Here is a 17,728-nt window from a genome sequence, read left to right as displayed (position 1 = left end):
TGTCTTTCTGGGGTCAAGCGTGCCCATCTGCTCACAAACCTCAGACCCAGATGCCGCAAGGATTGCAGTCTGTTGGGAATCTGGGCGAGCGCTGGGTAGGGCTTTGGCTCCTGGCTAAGGGAACTCAGAACCCCACCCGAAGCCAATGCTCAGAGAGACCCAACAAGCCAGGCCTCCGGAGCCCTCCCAGTCCCACCCCGGTTGCCCCGCCCGTGTGCACGCTGTAGCCCAGCCCCGCCGGACCCGTTCTGCGCGTGCGCAGTCCCGCCCCGCCCGCGCTGCGGGCGACCAGTGACGTCACCGGCCCTGAAGCGCCCTCCGGCGGCCGTGCGCTCAACCCCACCAGGCGGTTCTTGAACAGCCCGAGGGGGCGGCGGGCCGCAGTAGCCCTCTGAGCTGCTTTCCCTCGCGCCCGCTCCGGGGCCGCAGCGGATGGGCGGCCGCGGGCCGCGGGGCAACAGGCGGGGAACGGGTGCGAGCCGGGACCGGGAGGGGCGGACGCGCAAAGGGGCCGCGGGGCGGCCGGGCGGGGCGCGGGCCGGCGGTTTGGGAGGGCGCCCCGCGTCCGAGAGGTGAGCCGGGCCCTGACGCTGCGCGGGTTCCGCGTCGCCCCCGCCGCGCCATGGCGGAGACCAAAATCATTTACCACATGGACGAGGAGGAGACGCCGTACCTGGTCAAGCTGCCCGTAGCTCCCGAGCGCGTCACGCTGGCAGACTTCAAGAACGTGCTCAGCAACCGGCCGGTGCACGCCTACAAATTCTTCTTCAAGTCTATGGACCAGGACTTCGGGTCAGTGGGCCGCACGGCCTGGGCAGGGGTGCTGGCCGTCTCCCGCGAGTGTGTGGTGGCTGCTGGGCCCCCGCGCGGGCATGAGCTGGCACCTGTCTGCGCCGGCTGGGCGTTCGGGTCTGGGGACGTCAGAGAGCGCCCCCGTCGCCGGCAACCCTGCTGCGCATCTACAGCAGGTGTAGGTAGAGTCTCTGCGCCTCGGTGACCCTGTCTGTGGCAAGCTGGGGATCCGAGCCCTTGACTACCCTCTAGGTAGGCCAGACAGTTCTTTCTGATGGACAGGCGAGGGCCCAGGCTTTCTGATCACTCTCCGGTGGTGCTCCTGTGCCTAGCTGGTCCAAGTTGGGTGCTGAAGGCCACTCTCAAAGCCACCTTCCTTCTCTCTGGTTAAGCCCAGGGCCTGATGAATTCCTCCTCTATGGGTGGAAACCCGGGGCTCAGGACTGCTCTTGGAGGGTGTGCAGTTTATTAGGGGTGGGATCAAGGAGAAGGATTGGGGGGTTTGTGGCTCCTAGCACCCAGTGGATCCTCCACTTGAGATGGGGTAATGTGGAATAGGTGGGTCATAGGCACCCATATGTTTTCTGGAGCTTAGAAAAGTTCTGAAGCCTGAAAACAGACTCTTTCCTGGCCCCTCTAGAGTCCCTGTGGCAAGGCAGAGGTCAAGGGTCACTGGAAACCAAGAAGCTACATTCGGTGTACCCTGCCCCCTTGGTTCCTGGCTCCTGTGCCTCTGTCCTTTCCAAACCACACAACATTTGCATTCCTGGGAGGTGCTCAGGTTATCTCCTGACTTGAGTCAGCTTCTAGTAGTGTGTTTCCTAGCTGAATGGCTGTGGTGGCTGTCTCAGGAGAAGGGACTTCCTATTTGAGCTAAGCTGGGCTTCTGAGACAGTGAGCCAGGGACTGGCAGTGCAACAGAGGCCTGACAGGGCATAGCCACAGAAACTTGAGTCCATGGCTTGGCAGTGTTTGGGGGTGGGGAGGCAGGATAGCATGCTTAGGCCCTGTGGGTGGAGCAGGTGTGCTTGGTGCCCTTGTGTGTGGCTGCATCTCAGGGCTTTGACATTGAGGCTATTTTCTGGATTCCATGGTTGCAGGGTCCCTGGGCGGTCCATGGGGTCAGGTCAAGCTCCGAACTCTTTCTGACCCTGGGCGTCTAGTCAGTACTGAACCTGATTTGGATAACTAGACTCTCTTTGCCTACCCAGTCCTTGCGCCCCAAAACACCAGGCTGGTGTGCTCCCCAATTGCCTGGAGGCTGGAGTTGCCTTGCTCTGGAGGTTGGTCTTCCCTGACTCTCCTGGCTGGGCCACCTCTGTGGTCTCTAATCTCAGGGACAGGGTATTTCTGGGTCTAAGTATTGGTGCATTTTGTGTTTGTGTGTGTGTGTGTGTGTGTGTGTGTGTGTGTGTGTGTGTGGTGTGTGTGTGTGACCAAAGTCACAAATATTCTCACAAACTTGGAACACCCTGGGGTGCAAGTGGTAAGGAGCAGACCTGGGTTGCTTTCTTCTCTACACTCTGGGTGTCTCCTGAGGATGCCTGTCCCTCTACTCTGATATCCATGTTGGGTAGGGTGTGCCAAGAGCAGTAATCCAGCATCAGCTCACATAGGTTCCCCACTATCTGTGCCTGTGGCAGGTTTGGAGGACCCGCAGGTGCCCTGGCTAAGGAGATGGGACAGCAGATACGTGTTCTGAAGCAGGAGTAGTTCCTCTGGATGGGTTTGAAATGGCTGGGACATAGGGTCTGGAGTTAGCAGAGAGCCCAGAAGTACAAGCTGGGTGTCCGGGGTGTGTAGAAGAACTAGGAGGCAGAGCAACTTAGAGGTAGACTCTGGGCTAGGGATGACACAGAGAGACAAACAGCTTGTCAGTAGACCTCATCCTGACTCTGACCTGGTGCTCTGATGGTTTAGTAACTCTGATGGGAGCTTAGATAAGGGGCCCTGCCTTGTCCCAACTGCATCCCTCCTTTCCTTGCCTGAGTTCCACCTACAGGGCTTCAAGGATACCAAGAGAAAGTAACTTAATGTTGGCTGAGTAAGGTTGGCTGAGCTGGGCAAGTGGCCTCGGGTTGGCCACCGACTAGAGTCTGTGAGGAGTACCTTAGTGAGTCTAGCTCCAAACTAAAGCTGGCTACTTATAAAGAGCAGAGTCTGTCCTGGGTCAGGCTCAATTCCCAGTGTGTTTCTCTAGCCAACAAGGTAAAGGTCTATTCTGTGCCCGCTTGCATGCAGCTCATGGTGGTTCTGATCCTAGAACCCAAGGCTTAGTAGTAGCAGGAGTTCTGGGTTCTGGTGAGCCCCGTGGAAGTGTCTGGTGTTTGGTCTGGTGACAATGGAGGGGTCTAGTCTCTGATAGAGGAGTGAGTACATTTGTCTCTTGGTCCTTGCTACTAGGAATGTACTGCTGATACCAGCTTGCCTGATGTGATACTGAGTTCATCTGCCTGCCAGTTGCCCCCAGCCTCATCTCGGAGAAAGAGCTCCCTGAGCTGGAGGGAGGCAGGCAAGGGTAAGGGCTGGGAGCCCGGGGCTCTGGGGTCCTCTGCACATTGACAAATGTTCCGAGGGTTCTCTGTGCCCTGGTCGAGCTGCCAGGGGTCAGTGACTTAGCCTCTCTGTGTTCCATGCCTCTCCCTAGTATTTATTATGAGAGTCTAGGTAATTACAATGCATTTCCTGAGCTGTGGGGAAGGACTCGATGTTCTGGGGCTCCATGCCCCATGGGATGAGTTGGTAGAAGAATGTCCAGCTATCGTCAGGGGCCTATGTACACCTGCCAGTTCAAGTTCATGGGTAGTAAAACTCCTTAGGCTAAGAGCCCAGCCCACACCAATCCTTGGTAGGAGTTGAATCCTTACTCCTGGGAGCATACAGAGGACCTGTGAAGCTCAAGATATCTCCATGACCTGTGCTTACTTGCTCCTCCAGTCTCTGGCTCTGTGTGTATGGGAATTAGAATGGGGCTATCTCAGGGCTGGATCACTAAAGAGGTAGTCTGTGTGTTAATGTAACCTCCTGAAACCTTGGGTCCTTTTCAGCCAAGCTGTGCAGGGCTCCAAAGGACCTATTTAGAGCAGATTTCTCCTTGAGGTGGATCACTGGGATTGGCTGGTAGAGCCCAAGGGCCACAAGGATCTCTAAGGAATTCTAAGGTTGGGGCAAAATGCCCGAAGGGGTGCCCCGAGTCACTGTGTAGTCACATTGAGGTGAGCCTTCCTCGTGAGAGGATAGACACAAGGCTCAGGGTGATAGGGAGGTTTGGTTGTGCCTCATTCTGTTCTTGTTATACAGTGCCCAGGAGGCTATACCACAGCTATGGGTAGCATCACATACCTTTATCCATTCCTGCCTCTACCGTGGGCATTGTGATGTTTGCCCTTTGCCTAGCCAAGGGTGGGAAAGGACCAGGGTTAGCCCTAGGATCTGGGGCAAACACTGTCCTCTCAGTACCTTTCCCTTTGGTCTGTCTTCTTGCCCTGACACCTAGTTAGAAAGCAGGACTTGGGTTGCTGAGGCCGGGAGGGCTAAGAAGCAGGGCCTTGAACCCTAGAGGTGTGTCTTGCTAGGGTTTGGGAGACACAAAGTCCTCAAGCTGGCCATATTACCTTAAGGGTCTGACTGAGTAGGCTCTGGTTGGGCTGGATGGGTTACAGTGCCTGTTTGGGGAGCCGGACAGGCCCTATTGTGGGTGCTAGGAATTGCTCATCTATTTCTCCATGGGTGAGTCAGGGAGGGTTGGAGCTTGGGTGTGCCAATGGGAAAGGCTTTTGGAGAATCCTCTTGGGGTCAAGGTTGGGGGCTAAGGGGAGGATTCCTGTCTGGGTTTCTGTTGCTTTTTAGGTTACTCAAAGATAGCAGGCTTTTTGTGGACTCTGGTGTACCAGCTGCTACAGGCAGAGCCCTGTCATCCAGAGAAACTTTATCCCACCCTGGAGCAGTCTCGGGTCTTCCTGTAATGACAGCCTCTCTTGTGGGTGCCTTGTAAATGGAGCAAGCTACAGGGCTGTAACTTGTAATCGGGCAAATAGATATCAAGGGGGTCCTGAGGGGAAATAGATATCAAGGGAGTCCTGAGAAGTGAATCTGTCTGCTGCTGGGGCCCCACTTCATTGATTCAGAACTCTCATGGGCACATGGAAGCAGCAGTAAGGTCAGAAAAGTGGTTGGGATGTACTTTCACTTTCAGACTGTCCAGCCTCTGCCACCAGCGCAGCCCTAGGTCCCTAACAAGTGGGCGGACAAAGGCCTTACTCCCTAGATAGGATGGGACGTTGCTCTGCTTGTGCTTCCTGCCGTCTACTGTTGCCCAGTGGTTCTGGAGCAACAGGCAGAGGTGGCCCTGCCCCTGGCATTGGGCCCATTAAGCCACAAGCCTGCTTCCTGCCAGGTGCATTTCCAGGACCAGTCTGGTTTTCCAGCTCCACTCAATTCGAGTTTTAGGTGTGGAAAATCCCACTGTGCTTGGCGTAGCTGAGTGCTGGGGTGAAGGTAAGGGAGGGGAGACTTTAGGGCCTGAGGAGATAGGTGGAAGCCTGTTCCCAGTTGCCCCCTCCAACCTGTCCTGGCCGCTGTCCATGCCTTTTTGAACACTGACCCCAGGCTTTCTGGCTTCCTTCCCAGTCCTCATTCCCTGACCCTTTATATCTTGCTTGGGCAAGCTTGGCTCTCTTCTAGCCCATCTGACCAGGGAGGCAGCATGAAGACAAACAGAGATGGCTGTGGTCAGTAGGTACAGCCAGGGCTTGGCTAGTTCTGTTTCTAAGGTCCTCAGATAGAAGCCAACCAAATTCCCTGATAGTTGGGGGCTGATCTTATGCATGAGGTCCACTTTGTCTCTCTAGATGGTTTTGAGGGCAGCAGGAGCTGGTATCCTTCTGACCCTCACATCTATAGAAGGGGTTGGCTGTCCTTGTACCTTGTACCAGAAAGTGCAGACCCTCTCTGGGCTAGGGGACTTCAGGGGCCCAAGGGCATGGAGCACCATGAGATGCACATCATATTGGCTAGGGCCTGTGAGTGTTCCAGAGAGGCACAGAGGGTACGTGCTGGGAAGACAAGGACAGGAGTCAGTAGCCTAATTTAAGCAGGGCATACAAAATGCTGTTCCTGTGTGGCCCAGTCTGAATGTCAGAGTAGGAGACTCTTCTGGAACTAATTAGAATTGGAGCTTTTGTGGTACACGGTAGGATTTGGGGTAATGGGCAGAGATGAGCCGTGGGCTGTGCCAAGCCCCTGGATAGGTAGAGCTACTCTCCCTAAAATTTGGAGGCCGAGAAGAGTTCCCAAACGAGCTTCAAGTATATCATATGTTGTGAGGGTTTTGGGTTTTCATGAGCAGGCATACATAGCTAGAGACAGGTCTGATATAAATCCCGGGACCAAGGAAGCTGAAGAATTAGGGACTTTCCCGGGAACCCTTAACCTTGTCTGACCCGCCAAGGGCTAGAGGCTGGCTCTGGAAGTGGACAAGAGTTCTAGGATGTCCTGTCATGAATCCTCTACATCTGTCTACTCCAGTGCTGAGGGTCAGGAGTTTGGGTCCGGTGGAGAGCCGCAGAGTCCCTAAGCAGAGAATGTGTTAGATAACCCTCAGTGACATCTTTGGCCTGACAGATGCTCTATTGCTAGGTCCAAGGGTGGGAGATGTCTCTTAGCATCCTCCATGGATCCAGGTGAGGTGACATCAGGGCCTTGTTTGACCACAGGGTGGTGAAGGAGGAGATCTTCGACGACAATGCCAAGTTGCCCTGCTTCAATGGCCGTGTGGTTTCTTGGGTGAGTCTATAGGTGGCCCCACCAGAATGATACAGGTGGGATCTTCCTGGGAGAAGTAAAGGACAAAGGTAGGCGGCAGCTGGGTGCCTATGGGGGTGGTCTTGAAGCATATGGCCATCCAAGGCCTCGCTCTTCTTTCACAGCTGGTCCTGGCTGAGGGCGCTCACTCGGATGCAGGGTCCCAGGGCACTGACAGCCACACGGACCTGCCCCCACCCCTTGAGAGGACAGGCGGCATTGGGGACTCCAGGCCCCCCTCCTTCCAGTAAGGCCCCTAGCGGGGGCAGAGATCTACCATTGCTGGATCCTTGCTACCCAAGGCCCACCTGGGAAGAGTGAAGCTGACAACAGAGGAGGGGCCTACAGTTGGGTGGGAGGCACCTTCTAGAACTAGGGTCCTGCCTGTGGGTTTGGGGACTCGGAGTCATTTGAGGTACTGGCTACCAGCAAACCGGTCTGCCCAATTTCACCCACTTCTCATCTATGCAGTCCAAATGTTGCCAGTAGCCGAGATGGAATGGACAATGAGACAGGCACAGAGTCAATGGTCAGTCATCGGCGGGAGCGAGCCCGACGTCGAAACCGTGATGAGGGTACTGTGGCTATGCCTGCCCAGATCTGGAGCCCAGACTTCCCTTGGTGTCCCTTGGTATCCCTCCAAACCCCTAGAAATATCCCACATATTCTTTCAAGCAGTGATCTTTGGGTAGAGTCCCAACTTGGTACTCCTAGCCCCTGTGGTCCCAGAGTCACTGCATAAGTTTTGAAATATAGAGGCCACCTTCATTCTGTGACCACTGAAGTCCCACAATCAGTTCCCACCCTGTTGTCCCCACAGCTGCCCGGACCAATGGGCACCCAAGAGGGGACGGGCGGCGGGAGCTGGGACTACCTCCAGACAGTGCGTCCACTGTACTGAGCAGTGAGCTTGAATCTAGCAGCTTTATTGACTCAGATGAGGAGGACAACACGAGCCGGTAGGTGGCACTCGCACATGTCAGTATGTGCTGGAGATTTAAGGTTAAGAGTACTGATTGGTTATACATATTTTGCCTTGTACTTTTCTGACTCCTCTGGTCTCCTGCCTCAGGCTGAGCAGCTCTACAGAGCAGAGTACCTCCTCTCGGCTAATTCGTAAGCACAAATGCCGTCGTCGGAAGCAGCGCTTGAGGCAGACAGACCGGGTAGGCAGCAGGTGGATGGGGTGTCTGCTCTGAGTGGTGCCCACACAGCCCCTCATTGGGTCCCTCCACAGGCATCCTCCTTCAGCAGCATCACCGACTCTACCATGTCCCTGAACATCATCACCGTCACTCTCAACATGGGTGAGGCCTTGTGGGCTGTGGGTGCTTGGTGGGGGGTGGGTACAGGCCTTGGGAGCTTTTGGGGCCTGCTCATGGCCCCTCCTGCAGAGAGGCACCACTTCCTGGGCATCAGCATCGTGGGCCAGAGCAACGACCGGGGTGATGGCGGCATCTACATTGGATCCATCATGAAGGGCGGGGCTGTGGCTGCTGATGGCCGCATTGAGCCAGGCGACATGTTGCTGCAGGTGGGAGCCATGTGGGGACTGTGGGGACAAGATGGACCCACATCCCACCACCAATCCCTGACCCCACAAACCCCATAGGTAAATGATGTCAACTTTGAGAACATGAGCAACGATGATGCCGTGCGGGTGCTTCGGGAGATCGTATCCCAGACGGGGTGAGGGGGGCTCCATGTGGGGGTGGGGGTGGCATGGCATGAGAGGGGCTGTGCGGGCCTCACCTACGATGTGGTCTGCTGAACTCTGTAGGCCCATCAGTCTCACAGTGGCCAAGTGCTGGGACCCAACCCCTCGGAGCTACTTCACCATCCCAAGGGGTGAGCGACCCCATGGAAAGGTGGGGTAGGGTGGGGTTCCTAAGCCCAGTCTGGGGGTCTTTCTTGCTGTCCCCCCACTTACTGTCACTTTTCATCTGTTGCCATGTGGTAACTATGCAGCTGACCCAGTGCGACCCATCGACCCGGCTGCCTGGCTGTCCCACACAGCAGCACTGACCGGTGCTCTGCCCCGCTATGGTACGAGTCCCTGCTCCAGCGCCATCACACGCACCAGCTCTTCCTCACTAACCAGCTCAGTGCCTGGCGCCCCACGTAAGTGGCAACTCACAAGAGCCCCCCAGGAAACTGAGGCTAAAGGACAAGGGTCAGCTCCAGCTTTGAGCTTTAGTGCTCATTGGAGCTGTTCCAGGGTCCATTGATGTTTGTCTCCAACACCTTCACAAATGTGTACACCAAGATACATGTACACATCTCTCACAGCCCGGCCATGCTGGTCGTCTGCATACGTTGAAGGGTCCTGCCAGTCCTGTGCTGAGGATTGGGAGGACATGGTAGCTTCTGCTTTGCTTTTCTGCTGCCTAACATAACTAACAGCTTGAGCTGTCCAGGGAGGTGTCCGTGGGGGAGGGGCAGGGGCTGGCTTGCCCGTGTGTACTTGGACTGTGGCTCAAGTTTTGATGAGAGATAACCTCCCGCGGGTAGAAGATAGAGGTTTGATCCTGCCCCCTGCTCCCAACCCCATGGCGGTTCACTCTGTGAGCCTGGGCTCAGAGAAGTGTGCTCTGCAGAGCTTGAGGAGGCACCACTGACTGTGAAGAGTGACATGAGTGCCATTGTCCGCGTCATGCAGTTGCCAGACTCGGGACTGGAGATCCGGGACCGCATGTGGCTTAAGATCACCATTGCCAATGCTGTCATTGGTGAGTCCCTGGCTGTGTGGGAAGGGCCCAGTCTGTTCTTCATTCTGGTGTAGCTTCCCAGGGCTCAGCTACCCTGACTTTCATGGGCCTATGGCCAGGGGCGGATGTGGTGGACTGGCTGTACACACACGTGGAGGGCTTCAAGGAGCGAAGGGAGGCGAGGAAGTATGCCAGCAGCATGCTGAAGCATGGTTTCCTGCGGCACACGGTGAACAAGATCACCTTCTCTGAGCAGTGCTACTATGTCTTTGGTGACCTGTGCAGCAGTGAGTAAGGGTTATCGGGTAGGGATTGTTGTGGGGCTCATCCATTTGCCCTCACTTACCCTTCCACTCCCTTCCCGACAGACCTCGCATCCCTGAACCTCAACAGTGGCTCCAGTGGAGCCTCAGATCAGGACACACTGGCCCCACTGCCCCACCCATCTGTACCCTGGCCCTTGGGTCAAGGCTATCCCTACCAGTACCCAGGACCCCCGCCCTGCTTCCCACCTGCTTACCAGGACCCTGGCTTCAGCTATGGCAGTGGCAGTGCTGGGAGTCAGCAGAGTGAAGGTGAGAGTCATGTCAACCCCTCCTCCCACTCCCACTCCTTGGCTCTGCCTGGCCCTGATGCTTCCCTCTGTGCTCCTGCTGTGTGTTTGGGTCCTGGTGGGTCCCATCTCAAGAGTCAGCGTGTGGGACAGGGAGGGGCTGATGTGGGTACTCAGTGTGGTTCTGTGGGTAGAAGCCTTTAGGAAATAGAAAGACTGCCTGGTGGGAACGGGCTTGGTGTGCTAGGTGGTGGAGGCAAGAGGCCAGGAGATGCTGTGGCAAGAATGAGGATGAGAGTATCCACGGGCATCAAGTGGGGGCACTGTCTAGGCCCCAGGTTATGGGGAGAATGGGCTTTATCAGTTATGGTGCCTGCATCCCAACAGAGTGCCAGACGAGAATATCGAACAGTGCCATTAAGGCATATCCCAGAGATATTAAAGACCTTGAAGGGTTGGTGTTCCTGAGGAAGAGATGGCCTGAAGCGGAGGTTTTAGGCAGAGTGGAGCACAGTTAGGCCAGCAGCTGTGCTACAGGGTCCAGAGAAAGAATCAGGAGAGGTTGGGCCAGAGGGTGGCGATGCCCAGGGGGAAGCTATTGAGTGACTACTGACCCTGGACAGGCCATTGCATGTACCTAGGCTCAGCTTGGCCCAAAATAGTCCTATTAGCCATTGGTGGGCACTGGACTGGTGTGTGACTTGTGCTATCCCTTGCTTTGTGCTGAGCAAGCCTTAGACTGAAGGACTAGCAGAGTGGACCCTCGGGCCGGTAAGCCAGGTCCCCCTGTGTCCCTCTCAGCATGTCCCCAGCCAGCACGTGTTTACTTTCAGGACAGGGGCTAAGCAAATTAGCTGACCAGGGTCCTGGATTGGGTGGACAGTGGGTCTTCGGGTGGTGAGCCCAGGATGGCTATTGGGAATGCTGGGCACACAGGGCCTTCACTGGTTTCTTAGTTTCTCAGCTCTAACATTAGCCCTGGGTTCAAGCATTGGGGTTAGGTGTGGGGTGCCAAGCTGGGCCCTATTGTCCCCGCTGTCTGCCACTGCCCCTAGCTTCTCGCCTCTCAGCTGTTCCTGGTATCTGCATGGCTGCCATTCCCCTACCATCCCCAGACTCACCAGGTCCTGCCCTGGCTGTCTGGGAGCAGCTGGTGGTCCTGGATATGGCCAGACCTAGTGCTGACTCTGTTGCCCCTTCCCTTTTCCTAGGGAGCAAGAGCAGTGGGTCCACAAGGAGCAGCCATCGGACCCCAGGCCGAGAGGAGCGCCGGGCAACTGGAGCTGGGGGTAGTGGCAGTGAATCAGACCACACAGTACCAAGTGGGTCTGGTAGCACTGGCTGGTGGGAGCGGCCTGTCAGCCAGCTTAGCCGTGGCAGTAGCCCTCGAAGTCAGGCTTCAGCTGTTGCCCCAGGGCTCCCTCCACTGCACCCCCTTACCAAGGCCTATGCAGTAGTGGGTGGGCCACCTGGAGGGCCACCTGTCCGGGAGCTGGCTGCTGTTCCTCCAGAACTTACAGGTAGCCGCCAGTCCTTCCAAAAGGCCATGGGAAACCCCTGTGAGTTCTTTGTGGACATCATGTGATGATCAACCAGTGTCTTCAGTGCTGCCTGTGGCGAGAGTCTGTGTTCCTGCTGTGCCAGGAGCTCTATGGGCTTGCCTTAGTGGTGGCCGGCCAGGATAGGTCAGTCGTGGGGTCTGGGCCAGGGCAGAGGGAGCAGGCAACAGAAGAAGGGCTGAGGGCAGCCATACCACCAAGATATCAGCTTGATATTTTGTCTGCTCTTGGGGCTGCTGGTGGTGGTGCAGCTCAAGTATCTGTAGTCTTGTAAGGAGACATCTCTGTCTTTAAGTCCTCAGCACAGATCTCAGGGACCACCTCCTGGTTCCTTTTTTGGAAGTGACCTCCATTTAGGACAAGAAAGGCTCTCTTGGGCTCTGTCACCCCTTTCCCCAAAGTCTCCCAGAACTGCACAGGGGCACAGGCTGACCGTCACTAAGTTTATGGGCCTCACCTGTCAGGCCAAGGTGGGGTTCTTGAGGGGTTAGACAGAGCCCTCAAACCTCTCTGGCTGCCCAGGTGGGGTCTAACTTCCTTATTTATTGCTAGCTTGCCTGCTCCAAGGGCGGCAGCTGGGCACCCAGTGGGGCAGTTTGCACGCCCCTTTCCTCACCTGCAACTCGGCACATAACAGCACAGTTTGTGTTGAAGGTATATGGAGGATGGCTGGTAGGGAAGGCAGGAGAGAGGCCTGGCACTTATCTACTGTCTCAGTCTCAATGGCGGGTAAGAGTGAACACAAGAGCTGCAGATGTGGGGTCCTGTCCTGTCACTGTTCTCCTGGTGGCTGCCCATCAGCATGTGCCACTGCCATCTCGGCACAGCAGCCCCACACATCTACACGAGACACTGTGTCAAGAAGTCTGAGCGACTGGGTAGTTCACATAGAGCTGCTTCTGTGTAAATGCTGCTTCTGTGTAAATGCTATTTTAAACACTAAAAAAAGCGTTTAATTTTATGGGACTGATGTGTAGCTTATTTTTCTTTTCTCCAGCTAAGCTGCTTCCTGATTCAGGAAGGCCAGTCCAGAACTGACCCAGGTCTGATCCTGCCTGGAGATGGAAGATACCCTTGTCCCTTGCCGCTTAGTCATGTGACTCTGTCCCTGGTGCTGGCCAGTAAGGGGCCTTGCAGGCAACTTTTCTGTCCTTGGTACTAGAAGCTGATTCCAGGGGTCCTGGGTGGCTGGTGCTGGCCGTGGTGCTGACCCGTACCCCTGTGTATGCTCTGTCCAAGGTGCTGGTGGCAACCCGTCTTTCTCCTCCAGGCTAGGGCTCAGCCAGGAATGGAGAAGACTGGATGTTGCCTCCCTCCTGAGTGTGCTCTGCCTGCTGTCTTTCTTGCTCTGTCCCAATACATATACATGCCCAGCCTTCTATTCCTGAGATGCCTGGACAGGGCACTGAGTGAGGCCCCCGCCTGGCATGTTCAGGCAAGTAGTACTTTCTGACCTCCCAGGGTCTGTCTGCCTGGGGAATTCCTAGGTTCAAAGTATGGCTATGTAGTCCCAAAGAACCTGTTGCGGGTCGTTTTCTAAGATCATAGAGCCTGGTCACCTGGGGAGGCCTTAGGTAGGCATAACAGGATCAAGGATGATCTTGCCTTTAGGGGTAGGTGGGCTCATAGGGTCCATCTTGTGCTCAGCAGGCCTTCAGTGTGTGGGGGTGTCACTGTGGGACTAAGGCCAATGGAGTCCGAGTTTATGTTCAGTATCTCAAGTCTATGGTTGAAGTACTGTTTGGGGTTTGATGGCTTAGGAGATCTCTGGTAGGGCTGGGTTCACTAAAGGTAAGGTCATTGGATCAGGGGTCATTCACTGTGTCCCCGAGTTGCCTCACTACTACCACTGTTCCCATCCGATGCTTCCTTGGGGCTCCTTCCCAGGAAGAACTCCTGGGTGTTGAGCTCTGGCAGCCACAGAAGTACATAGCATTTGGGCAGGTGGAAGGTGGCCAGGATGCCCAGGGCACAGAATAAGATAGCACCCATCTGCACAGCTGGCTGGTAGGCCACCTGCACATTAGCCAGGAGGGGCACAAAAGAGACCCAGATGATGAAATAAGCTAGCATGGCGAAGGTGAGGCCACGGGCACGGTTATAGCGACCAGGCTGGCTCTGTACCAGGAAAGTGCCCAGAAAGCAGAGGAAAGCTAACACCGCATTGGTGATGTGCACCAAGCCCAGGCTGACCCAGGAACGCATGCGGCAGTGTTCCAGTACCTCTGTGGGCAGCACCTGCCAATCTGTCACCACCTCTGGAGGGAAAGCCATCAAGTACCAGGCACATAGTGCAGCCTCCACAAGAGTGGCCAGCAGTACCACCAGCCAAGCCCAGGGGCCCCGAAGGTAGCTGCAGAGCCAGTTTGCCCAACTCAGTGGCAGCTCAGACTCCACAAAGATCTCGGCTGCTTGCAGGAAGAGTGTGCTCAGGCAGCCTGTGAGAGGGAGGTGAGCCATCGGTTGTTGGGCAAGGCAGCTGGCAGAGCGTGGCCGTCCTGGGAACAGAAGGACACTGAGGCAGAAGAGGCCTAGGCAGATCAGGCCAAAGCAGAACAGTGACCCACCTGAGGCCTGAACAAGAGGGCTGTCCCAGTGGTGGACAAAGAGCCCCAGGGCAGCCAGTGTCAGGCCCAGCACCAGGCAAAGCAGCAGGAGAAGTGACAGCACAGCTGGCTCCCCCCAAGCCAGAAACTTGGGCCTGCGAGGTAAGCAGGTTGTGCTTTTTTCTGGGGACCACTGATCCTTGCTACATGGAGTACAGGTGAAGTCATCTGTAGTGGTGAAAGAAAGGCAATGTGGGGGTTGGTGATGGGAGACAGAACTCCCCAGCCAGCCCCCCCACAGTAATTGCCTCAAAATTAGCCCTGGGGAAGGGGGCTTGCCAGATTGGTGTGCTTCTGTCCCCCAGCCCAGCTGTGCAGACTATCTAGGGAAGATGGTTCACCTGGATGCTTCCGGTAGCTCCCTGCCTTGCAGTCCACACAGTCATAGCAGCAGGAATGAAAGCCCTTTACTCTGCGCACCTGGCCGTCTTTGCACTGCCGGGAGCACTGGGAGACTGGCACCTGGACATGGAGCCTTGGGTTAGGCTCTGCTTAGCTAGCACTGGCCCAAGACCCACACGCTTCTACCCACCATGCCTTTTGCCTGTCTTGTTCTTACCTGGTTGCCTGGCCAATACATTTTCGAGTGCTGCAGCTGAAGGGTGCCGTTGAAGGTGCCTACAGTATGTAATACAGGTGTAGGACTCTGCCACACCCACATCTTCAGGTCATATTCCATGTCTACATTCCCTTTGGTATCAAACTGCAGTGTCAAGTCTCGAGCTCGGAAACTCATATTGTACATGTTCTCCAGGAGCTGTGGAGTGGAGTCAGGGTAAGGCTGACCCATGAGCCTCTCCAGTCATGACAGGATTTGGCTCTGCCTGGTTCAGTGTTCCTGCAGGAGCAGGCAAAACCCAGCAAAAATGCCCCACCCTTACCTGCCAGGGTTGAACAGGCTCTGATGTGTGGCAATGTGAGACATTGCACTGTAGGGTGTTGTGAAGGGCCTGAGCCACACTGTACACAGCTGCATAGGTTGCAAATATTTGGTGGTGCAACTGCCCAGCTGATAGGTTCTGCATCAGCCCAGATGATAGATTCTGTAGCATGATGTAGTCACATTGTGAACAGCGTGGCCCCATCACACGCTCCTCCAGATCCAACTCAGCTTTCAGGGAGTCACAGAATGTTGGGTCAGCAGCTAGGGCAAGGCGAGTCTCCACATAATGGAAAAATTCAGGCAGTAGGGCACCGCGCTGCAGAAACCCAAGAACAGTGCCCACACGGGCAATATTGGGAAGTGTCATGACCAGGTCAGAGGTCAGCCAGGACTCACTGGCCACCCATACCTTGGGTGAGAGGTCATGAAGGATGCTGTAGCTAAAAAGGGAGTAGACAGCACGGGCAGATGCAAACAGCACCACCACCTGTACTTTGCTTTGGTTCACTTGGCGTAGCACATCCACCACCTTGCCCAATTGTTGGCCATTAGTGTCATGTTGTGGCACCAGGCCCTCATGTGCAATGCAGATACCTCGTGAGTTGGCCAGACCAGAAAAGATGCTCAGACCTTCCCGGCCATAGTCATCATCACTACCTAAGGCAGCCACCCAGTTCCAGCTGAAATTCTGCAACAGTGTCACAACGGCCTGCAGCTGCACCCGGTCACTGGGCACTGTGCGGAAGAAGGATGGAAATGTTTCCCGGTCACTTAGTCGATCCATGCTGGCACTATAGCTGACCTGTGGTGATCAAGAAGCACTTCCTGATATGAGAGCTTAATGGGTGCAGTTGGTTGAAGGAACACAGGGGAAGTTGGCTCACTCACCTGTGGCATGAGGAAGAAGCTGAAGAACTTGCCTGTAATGAGGGCAAGCTCTGATGAGTGGGGACCAATGACAGCCAGCACACGGGGTTGGTACTGTGTGTAGTTGCAGTAGGCAGCAATGCTTTGACTTCCCACCTTGGCCATGAACATGAGGCTGGGCTTCATGGTGACCACTGGCTCTGAGCATGTGTCAAACAGGTCATAGCCCAGTCGCAGCCCAGGGAGCAAGGCAGATCCATTGTTGATCTCCTCTACAGCCATCTTCATAGCCATGGCCAGGAACAAACCAAGGGGCGAGAACCTGAGACCACATGGAAATTGCAGGTGGTCACCACCTCATCCCCAGAGTAGGAGTACCATAGATCCAAGGCTGCCAAGCTTTGGCTCACTCCCACCCTAGCTGCTAGTCTCCATACCTGGTACATAGGATGCCGTTGGGCTGTGTTCTCTGGTTGAGAGTGGCCTCCTCAGTTGTGCCCAGGGGAAATAGTCCACCCAGTATATAGTCCCCTTGTGCCTTGAATTGCTGTGACAGACACAAAGAGGACCCCATCCCGAGCTCCAGGAAAGCAGCCAGACTGAGGCCCAAGATAGCCAAACCCGGCATGGTAGAAGTTTCCAGCAGAGGCAATAGAGGGTGTGTGCAGGGCTGGAGCCACAGATGTACTGAGTCCAGGGGAGAGAACAGTGGATTTGTTTAGCAAAACCACTGCTGTGCTTGGCTGCCAAGCCCCAAGGAGCTCCGGTGATATATGCAATATCCCAGGCCTGATGTTTTGTGTATACTTGACACCATATCTAATAAACTGTCTGAGAGTAACCCAGTAAGCCAACTGTGGCCACTGACTGTGGTCTTTTCACCTGCCTATGCTCAAGCTCCTCAGGATCCTTCATTCCTAGAGCAACCTGGCAGACTGTAAAAAGGAAGGTGTGTTCAGGATTCTCTTGACTGTGGAATAAGAGGGCACAAGGGCCATAGGCCTTTCCAATCTGCCCGGGTCCTGGGGCAAGGCAGACTCATTGAGGGTTGCTGGAGTTCTGACACCTGGAAGCTGTGGAGCCTCTCGGCCATCCTGCTGATCTTCAATGTAAGCACTCCTACCCAGGTAGGCATGCAGGGATCTCTCTCTGCAGAGTGCTCGTGCTGGTTCATGGAAATGAGAAAAGGCTATAAACAAATAGCTTCCTGCAGCTGCTACAGCCAGGTGTGTGCCTGTATGCAGTTGATAGTTCCTTCTTAGCCTCTTCCCCTGTTCTGATTTTATGCCAACTTGATGTAGTTATCTGAAAGGAGTGAGCCTCAATTGAGAAAAATGCCGCCACAAGATCTGGCTGTAGGGCATTTTCTTCATTAGCGATTGATGGGGGAAGGGCCCAGTCTCATTGTAGTGCCATCCATGGGCTGGTGGTCTTGCGTTCTATTAAGAAAGGAAGCAGGCTGAGCAAGCCACTAAGTAGCACCCCTGCTTTACCTCTACATCAGCTCCTGTCACCAAGTTCCTACCCTGTTTGAGTTCCTGTCCTGACTTCATTTGATCATGAAGTGATATGGAAGTATAAGCCAAATACACCCTTTTACCCCCAAGTTACTTTGGTCATAGTTTCATCACAGTGACCCTAGCTAATACGTCATTCCCCTCTAAATCTGGGTGTGAGGGGGCTATTGCTAACAGGTTTCTGGCACCCAAGCATAGGGGAAGCTATTGACTCTTCTTGGAATGGGCACTCCTGTAATCTCGATGTCATAGGACGTCCAGCAGGTGTTATGGAAATGACCTTTGCATTTCCCTGCTGCTTTGTGAGGATGTCCACAAAGCACATTCATATAATTAACACACACATACACATGAATCTCTATGTGGCACACATCACAGCTATTGTATTCTTACTTTCTGGCCAGATCTCAGCCTTGGCTAGCACTACGAGGCCTTTGGTTC

At 55.1% G+C, this 17,728-nt stretch overlaps 3 protein-coding genes across 8 annotated transcripts in view; 2 read left to right on the top strand and 1 right to left on the bottom strand.

The window, feature by feature from the left end:
- The window catches only part of LOC116891772 (ubiquitin-conjugating enzyme E2 R2), a 618,378-nt gene that overhangs the window by 207,329 nt on the left and 393,321 nt on the right, over positions 1–17,728 (top strand). The window lies entirely within an intron of this gene.
- On the top strand, positions 310–12,380 carry Dvl1 (dishevelled segment polarity protein 1). Of its 6 annotated transcripts, none has more exons than XM_032892577.1 (15): positions 310–792; positions 6,507–6,576; positions 6,720–6,841; positions 7,066–7,169; positions 7,415–7,553; positions 7,667–7,760; positions 7,832–8,128; positions 8,207–8,283; positions 8,375–8,442; positions 8,563–8,715; positions 9,192–9,323; positions 9,422–9,589; positions 9,671–9,877; positions 10,588–10,626; positions 11,067–12,380. In XM_032892577.1, the coding sequence occupies exons 1-14, from the start codon at positions 623–625 to the stop codon at positions 10,596–10,598; spliced, it is 1,812 nt and encodes a 603-aa protein (XP_032748468.1). In that variant the 5' UTR covers positions 310–622; the 3' UTR covers positions 10,599–10,626; positions 11,067–12,380. The 6 variants fall into 6 exon arrangements, with proteins under 6 accessions (XP_032748468.1, XP_032748441.1, XP_032748431.1 ...); XM_032892560.1 differs by lacking the exon at positions 10,588–10,626 and having other exon boundaries at positions 622–792; positions 7,832–7,901; positions 7,989–8,128; positions 11,067–12,306; XM_032892569.1 differs by lacking the exon at positions 10,588–10,626 and having other exon boundaries at positions 623–792; positions 7,832–7,901; positions 7,989–8,128; positions 8,563–8,640; positions 11,067–12,375.
- Tas1r3 (taste 1 receptor member 3) lies at positions 12,496–16,581 on the bottom strand. Its single transcript, XM_032893167.1, has 6 exons — positions 16,208–16,581; positions 15,792–16,092; positions 14,902–15,705; positions 14,580–14,777; positions 14,362–14,482; positions 12,496–14,188 (listed from the first exon to the last, which is right to left on the bottom strand). Exons 1-6 carry the CDS (start codon positions 16,396–16,398, stop codon positions 13,227–13,229), a joined length of 2,577 nt encoding a protein of 858 aa, XP_032749058.1. The 5' UTR covers positions 16,399–16,581; the 3' UTR covers positions 12,496–13,226.

This window comes from Rattus rattus, chromosome 1 (genome assembly GCF_011064425.1).
Source record: "Rattus rattus isolate New Zealand chromosome 1, Rrattus_CSIRO_v1, whole genome shotgun sequence".
Taxonomy (NCBI): Eukaryota; Metazoa; Chordata; class Mammalia; order Rodentia; family Muridae; genus Rattus; species Rattus rattus.
Note: the sequence above shows the minus strand (reverse complement) of the source record. Positions and strands in the feature narration are given on the sequence as shown.

What these genes read in the sequence shown, in the direction of transcription:
- Dvl1 (XM_032892540.1), top strand. Translation starts at nt 623, where the DNA reads ATGGCGGAGACCAAAATCATTTACCACATGGACGAGGAGGAGACGCCG. An exon ending in ATGGCCGTGTGGTTTCTTGG is followed by an intron (nt 6,577 to 6,719) that starts GTGAGTCTATAG and finishes CTTCTTTCACAG; the next exon opens with CTGGTCCTGGCTGAGGGCGC. An exon ending in GAGATCGTATCCCAGACGGG is followed by an intron (nt 8,284 to 8,374) that starts GTGAGGGGGGCT and finishes TGAACTCTGTAG; the next exon opens with GCCCATCAGTCTCACAGTGG.
- Tas1r3 (XM_032893167.1), bottom strand. Translation starts at nt 16,398, where the DNA reads ATGCCGGGTTTGGCTATCTTGGGCCTCAGTCTGGCTGCTTTCCTGGAG. An exon ending in GCTTCTTCCTCATGCCACAG is followed by an intron (nt 15,706 to 15,791) that starts GTGAGTGAGCCA and finishes TGATCACCACAG; the next exon opens with GTCAGCTATAGTGCCAGCAT. An exon ending in AGCCTGTTCAACCCTGGCAG is followed by an intron (nt 14,778 to 14,901) that starts GTAAGGGTGGGG and finishes TCCACTCCACAG; the next exon opens with CTCCTGGAGAACATGTACAA.